The sequence below is a fragment of the Lipotes vexillifer genome, unplaced genomic scaffold (genome assembly GCF_000442215.2).
Source record: "Lipotes vexillifer unplaced genomic scaffold, Lipotes_vexillifer_v1.1 scaffold1063, whole genome shotgun sequence".
In the NCBI taxonomy this organism is placed as follows: Eukaryota; Metazoa; Chordata; class Mammalia; order Artiodactyla; family Lipotidae; genus Lipotes; species Lipotes vexillifer.
Genome location: NW_006799734.1, coordinates 3,383,329 through 3,390,546, shown reverse-complemented (window position 1 = coordinate 3,390,546; position 7,218 = coordinate 3,383,329). Strand labels below are relative to the sequence as shown.

The 7,218-nt window shown below is 57.0% G+C and overlaps 1 protein-coding gene across 1 annotated transcript in view; it reads left to right on the top strand.

Moving 5' to 3' along the window:
* Positions 1-7,218, top strand: part of PLEKHG4B (pleckstrin homology and RhoGEF domain containing G4B) — a 29,344-nt gene that overhangs the window by 471 nt on the left and 21,655 nt on the right. Inside the window, 3 exon segments of the mRNA XM_007471930.1 lie at positions 1,687-1,952; positions 3,084-3,190; positions 6,899-6,992. Coding sequence (XP_007471992.1) covers positions 1,687-1,952; positions 3,084-3,190; positions 6,899-6,992 — 467 coding nt within the window.

The window sequence follows — 7,218 nt, the reverse complement described above, 5'->3', positions numbered from 1 at the left end:
TCCTTTACTTCTGAACCAAGCTCAGTCTCGATCTGTTGGCTCCAATGACACTGGGCAGTGAAACACTTGTTGGGGTCCACTCTGGAGGATCCTCCCCCACCCTCCCCTCCTCCTCCCCTCTCCCACCTGTGATAATTGACCTGGTCACTTGATTCAGTAGAAGCCTGTCTCCATGTCCGTATCAACTGTTGAAAATGTTTACCTGTATTCATTTCCGGGGCTGCCACAGCAAGGTACCACAGACTTCGTGGCTCTGAACAACAGAAAATTATCCTCACGGTTCTGGTCCTAAAGTCCAAGATCAAGATGTCCCAGGGTCCCACTCCCTCCAGAGGCTCCAGGGGAGGGTCCTTCCTGCCTCTTCTGGCTACTGGAGCCCCGGGCATCCCTTGGCCAAATTCATTGCCCTTCACCCTGTGTCTCACTGTGCCTCCAACCTCCCTCTCCTTTCTCTTGTAAAGACACCTACCATTCAATTTAGGGCCCCCCCAAACTTCACTAGTTCACTTCTGCAAAGAGCCTTTTCCAAATAAGGTCACATCTGTGTGAGAGTGAAGCCCCCCCTCTGAGGAGATGCATGAGAGCGAGGGCCCATCTCTGAGGTGACGTGTGAGGGTGAGGCCCCCCTCTCTGAGGTGACGTGTGAGGGCCAGGAGCCCACTGAGTGATGCTGGTGGACGTGGCCCCTTCTCCCTGAGGTGATGCTCAAAAAGGAGTCGAGATGATGCATGAGGACAAGGCCCCCCTCTCTGAGATGACAAGTGACAGCGAGGACCCTGTGTCTTAGCAGACGTGTGAGGTGAGAACTCCTTGTCTGAGGAGATTTGTGAGGGTGAAGCACCCTCTCTGAGATAATTCTTAAGGAGGAGGAACCCCTCTCTGAGGTGTTGTGTGAGGGTGCAACCCCCCTCTCTGAGGTGATTCTTGAGGTCCAGGCACCCCTCTATGAGGTGACACTGGAGGGCAAGGCCCCATTCTCTTTTGTGACAAGTGACTCAAGGACCCACTCTCTGAGGAGATGTGTGAGGACGAAAAGAAACCTTTCTCATTGAAGTGGTGTGTTTGGAGGATGAGGCCCCCCTCTCAGAGGTGATACGTGCGTGAAGATCCCCTTTCTCAAGAGGTGTGTGAGGCGAGGAACCTCTCTCTTAGGCATGTATATGGCCAGACCCCCACACTGAGATGCATGAGGGTGGTGCCTCCCTCTGTGGAGAGGTGTGTGAGGCAGCGACCACCTGTCTGAGGTGATTCTTGAGGTCGAGGCTCCTCTCACTGAGCGGATGCGTGAGGGTGAAGCCTCCTCTCTGAGTTGATGTATGAAGCAAGGACCCTTTCTCTGAGGGGACGAGTGAAAGCGAGGCCCCCTTCTGACATGACGGCCGAGGGAGAACCCCTTCTTTTATGCAGCGTGGAGGGTGAGGACGCCCCCTCTGAGGTTATGTGTGAGCTCGAGGCCTCAATCTCTGGGGTGATGCAGGAGGTTGCGGTCACGATCCATGACATTATTCGGCATAAAATGTTTGTCCCTTGGGTGTTTTCTGGTTGTCAGGATCTGAGAACCCGTTTATTTATGTGATTTATTCATTACTCCTCAGGAAAAGCCTGACCTGCAGATGTGCTCACTGACCTTTCCCACCAGAAATGGGACAAGTTCACAGGTCTCCTGTTTTCTCCTTGCATTTGTAGCTGCCTTCAAACCAGAGAAGTGCATTATCATTGACCAGGTCTCTTTGCTTTGTGCAGCTGATGTCTATGCAGAGGGCAGCAGCTTCCGAGGAAGGAGCCCCATCCGGTGTTCGGACCTGCTTGCTGAGCTGCTGTGCCCCGAGGGTGAAGGGTGGGCACCTGGCACAGGAGACCTGCCCAGCCAGGCGCCCAGGCAGGAGCTGGAAATCAACCAGGAGCTACTGCAGTCCGGGGCGGTCACCCTCCCAGGTGAGCATGGCTGTCTTGCTAACAACACACCACAGGCCAGCGGCTTCTTAACAACAGAATTTCACTTACCACGGTCCTAGAGGCTGGATGTCCACGATCAAGGCACAGCGTGGCGCGTGCCGGTGAGGGCCCCTTCCTGCTTCACAGTCAGCACCTTTTCACCGTGTCCTCACATGGCAGGTGGGCAAGGGGTCTCTCTTTTATAAGGGCATTAATCCCATTCATGTGGGCTCCACCCTCAGGACCAAAGCCCCTCCCACAGGTCTCACTTCCAAATTCCAGCAAATCAGGCATTAAGATTTCAACATATGGGGCTTCCCTGGTGGCGCAGTGGTTGAGAGTCCACCTGCCGATGCAGGGGACACGGGTTCGTGCCCCGGTCTGGGAGGATCCCACATGCCGCGCAGCGGCTGGGCCCGTGAGCCATGGCCGCTGAGCCTGCGCGTCCGGAGCCTGTGCTCCGCAGCGGGAGAGGCCACAACAGTGAGAGGCCCGTGTACCGCAAAAAAAAAAAAAAAAAAAGATTTCAACATATGAATTTGGGTTGTTACAAACAGTCAGAGCATGGCAATGGCCCTCACCCTGCCAGGTGAGCTTGGCTGTCATCTGCCCAGGTGAACACCAGGCTCTACCCTCCCAGCAGATCTCACATCTAAGCCAATAACTCAAATAGTGTTTGCAGATCCTGGCTCCATACTCCTCGAGCTTGAAGCCGCGGGTGTCCCTGTGGGGGCTACCCCCTTTCACGATGGCCCCTTGTTAGTTCACAGCCTCCTGGGACCTTCCTGGGTGGAATCTGAAATTGCCCACATACTCACAGAGGGCAGAGAGAGACCGAAGAAAGAGGCCACGCTCCACACTGGCAGGTGGCAGGTAACTTATATACCAGGCTTGTACTGGGCGGCCTCGAGATTTCCACCCCGCCCGCCAGAATCTTAAAGTTTACCTGGAGGGAGGCCTTAACTGGGCTCAGTCATGTTACTCTCCAGTCGGTCTCGATGCCACACCATTACTCCAAGGTGCGTCTTGAGGCAGGCTCTGGGAGCGAGGAGGGCGGAGGAGCACAGGGGCCTGGGTCCAGCTCGGGGCTCAGCTAGCGGCCGCATCCTCTCAGTGACCTCCTCCAACAGCTCTGTTTCTGCCGTCAGGGAAGAGCGGTGGCGCAGGTCTGTACAAGGGGCCCACTCTGGTCCAGCGAACACATGTCCAGTGCCGAGCTAACCCGCCTGCTAAAGTACCCCCACACCATCCCCAGGTGGGACCGAGCCAGCCTCCAGTTTTCAGACCCTTTGAGGATAAACCCAACTGAGGTGTAATCTCGGGTGGCTCCTGGGCTCTGCTGTCTGGCGCGTCACTGCGGCAGGTCCCGTCTCCCACCTCCCCCTCCTTCCGGGCCCTCATGCCGGGCTCTCACGTGCCGTCCCCCACGCACCCCATCCCTCCCGTGCGCCTGGACCCCTGTCCTCCGAATGCAGGCCTGAGTTCTGCGTTGCTCCTCCTTGTTCAGTACTGGCTTTAAGCATTATTTGTCTACATGTTTTATGCTCCACCTTTTTCTAAAAAAGATTTGAAGTGACCTTGATTAAAGACTCGAGCTGATACAAACAGAATATTTAGTATAACCAGGTGAAGAAATCATACAAATAGGAGGTACCTGGTACCAGAAAGCAGAAAAGACTGACTGCGAACTAGGCCTTGTGTCATCACTGGGCCTCCGGGCAGCCAGCAGCATACGTGCCAGGAAGAAAGTGCACCAGCCCCTCCAGAGCCGCATCCTCCTGGTGTGGAATTCCAGGGGACCTTGCCTCCTGCGCCCTACACAAAGAAGCAGACATGCTTGGGTGACCCTCCCCAGGGCTCTCCATGGACCAAGGACAGAGATGGGGGCGGATGGAGAACTGGAGTCACGCGCATTGTTTGGGGCCCCTCACCCCCATCAGGTGCAGACGGGCTTCGGGCTCCCTCACGGCCATCACACCAAGAGCCTCCACGGTGCCGGTGGACACAGCCCCAGGGCTCAGTCCTAAGGTCAACGGCCCAGGTTTGAATCCCGGCCCCGAATCCCAGCCCTGCCCTTGGCTGGAGTCGGTAGTGTGCCGTGATGAAGGGATGTCTCATGGGTGTGCTAGAGGGGCTAGAAATAATCTCTGTGCAGTCCCTAGAGTGAAGTCACATGACCTCATGTGAGCGCGTGCTGGGTGACTCACCGCCACGTGTGCGCGCGTGTGGGAACACGCTGCCTGGTGTGCCCTCACGTGACGTGGGAGCGTTTCTGGTACAGGACCACCCGTGACCTCATGCTTGTTTGTGGAGTACTGACTTTCTGTTGAAATTTTTTCTGAAATTGCACGGGTACAGTCAGTGTGGGAACACATAGGCAGGAAAGGACTTAGAATACTGCATTCCCCCAGGCTCCTTCGCAGAGCGAGGCTCCCAGTTATTTCAGGGCCTACTTTTACTGCCCTGAGCCTAGGATTTCAAACTTATCTTTCAGCAGAGATTTCAAAATTTAATGAAACGACTCTGAAAAAAATTAGTTTCATCCTTGCACTGGTTCATGCTCTATAAGCCTCAGGTAAACACCTTCAAAGCCCTAGAATGATGCCATTTTCTATTTACCAGAAGCTTTCCTTTGACCACTGCAGGGAGGTCCTGATTGGCCAGGGCCCCCCGAGAGAAAGGAGTGAGACTGCTGTGGACTCTGTGGGACCGGGGCTGAGCTGCACGTCCAGACCCCTGCTTTTTCCACTTTGCCGCAGCCGGTGCAGACAGCGCACCGCTGCTCACCTGCACGTGAAGACCTCGGAGAAAAATGTTTCTGAAGACTTAGGGGAGCTTGTTATGGAGCCCGAAGGTTTGGCTGCTTGTTCCCCAACAAGGGCTGTAATTGAACGTCCTGATAGAGAGCGGCACCGGGAGAAGCCACATGCCCTCAGCTCTTGGGAAGAGGCACCTGAGATGCCGCACCTTTGGGAGGAACGCCCGGGAGAGTCTCATCATCGGTGCCTGCAGGTGTGTTACAAGAAGCCCCGCTTCCCTATGAGTTTGCCTCGTGAAAGGACTGCCATCAAGCTCTTACATACACAGGACCTTAAACTCGGAAAGGATCTTGGCTGTTATCCATGCACCCTCCTGCGCCATGCAGGAATCCACCCATCCATCCTGCCATCCACACTTACCTGGGAATACAAAAGGGAACAGCAGAAGTTCCTGCCCTGATGGAGACACACACGCGAACCCGGATTGTCGCAGCTCCCAGGGTGAGACAAGCCCACAGTGCCGAGAGGGACTTCCCAGACATACCGTGTCCTGGAGGAGGGAGAGGGTTTGCAGACAAGAGGGGAAGCAAGAGAACACACAGGCCTGGAGCAGTCGGGCACTTTCTGAGGACAGAAGACGCTGTGAAGACAGCAGGCCCCCCTGGGCCGAAGACCATGGCGTGTGGCAGGCCAAGCGGCCTGCAGCTTCAGGAAGACAGTTCAGAGGCTTCCGCAGAAATGCAGACCCAGACATCCAGGCAGGTCTGCACAGCGGCCTGGGGTGGACCAGGGACCCCAAGGGGCCAGACTGGGGGCCTGGAGGCTGCCTGCCACTGGGAATGAGGGGAAGCAGAGGCGTCAGGGGATCCAGAGCAGGGGCAGGCAGGAGGGGAGGGGATCTGCTCTGGGGTTCCAGTTGGCACCAATGTGGACGCAGGAGTGAGCAAAGGGATCCGTCTCAGCCACTCAGGACCAGGGTCCAGCAGCCGTCTGACCCCGGGAACAGCCCCCAGGAAGGGCGGGGCTGTCCTGCCAGCTGCCAGGTGGGTGACGGCATAGAGAAGAGCCTGTGAGTCACTGAGCACGACCGCCCCTGTGGTCCTGGTGAGGCCGCTTGCTGGGCTCTGGGGCCACGATTGACTTGGCAGATGATGGGAAACCCCAGGGCCGGGGGCACCAGGGAAGGGAGGCCCACGACGACAGAGCGAGATCCAGCCGTCCCCGCTGGAGGCCTCCGGTCTGACCGGCGGGGTGGACACGAGACCCTCCGAAGAAATGGAACATCTCGCCCAGCTCCTGGCAGCACTGACCAGGACCCGTGTGGCCAAGCAGGTGGGCACCAAGAAGTCCCTGGGCAGAGACATAGCGTCCACCTGCCTGCTCCCACCTGGGCCTCGAGGAGCCGCCAGCACCAGAGGCATCAGCTCGGGCTCCGCAGCCCCACTTCTGTCCTCGTACCTGGCCTCCCTAAGAAACACGCTTCAAATGTTCTTTAGCAGTTTTACCCCAAGTGGAACACACCTGACTGGGGGGCGAACAGGAACGTGGCACTAAAGCTGTGCAGCTCTGCCAGCTTTGTGTAAGCAGGCATCAGGTCCCGGGCTCAGCGCTGCTGCGTGTGCATCTAAGAGATCAGCGTCCAGACAGGCAGCTGAGTTAGAATACTCGCTGACACCGGAAGCTACAGTGGAAGGCAGTTCCCAGGGACACTGAAAGTTCTGAAGAATGAATATACCAACTTGTCCTGGCCTATTATTCTTCCCTATTCAATCTGGAACTGAAGCTTCTGATCACACAATACAGACAACGGGGTTTTCAAAAGCACGTGGCGAGATTTTCAGTTTCAGGGGATGCTCTGCAGTCCTGCATCAACCCAAACACACAAACGAGTACAAAGACTCCCAGGAACCTCTGGCTCCTGGATGCAGGCCCTGCTTCGCTCACCCAGAGCTGCACCTGCGTGGATGTCGGTGGGCAGGAGAGAGAGCAGACCTCCCCACAGCTGGTCCGCCACAGTGAGTCCCGCCTGCCCTGCCTCCACCTGAGAAGCAGCTGATTCCTCAGGAAGCGGAAGGTGGATGTGTATCAGCCAAGAGTCCCGAACTCGTAGAGCCAAGAGCACCTGGGTGGGGAACGCGTCTCATGGAGAGACGGGGAAGCTCGCTCTGGACGAGATTTAACACGTCCTGTCTTTCTTGCTCCAGGAAGGAGGTGTGGGAGCGGGGGCTGGTCATCCTGGTGGACACACGCAAGAGCCTGGCCGCCCCCGCCCTTTCCCAGGCCCTGGCAGCCCTGCAGGTGAGCAGGTGGGTCCCGTCCTGGGCGCTGAGCTTCTCCAGGTGCAGGGGGTCAGCAGCCGCCACCTCCCTCATGTGAATCTGGAGACGTGGGGAGGGGCCTGTGCTTAGAGGTGGAAGGAACAAAGCAGGTTTCTGCTTCTGCCCCCTCCCGGCCTCGCTGCAGACCTTCAAGTCCAGCCGGCCAGGGTCAGCCGTACAGACGTTCTGGTTTCTGCTCTGACTCA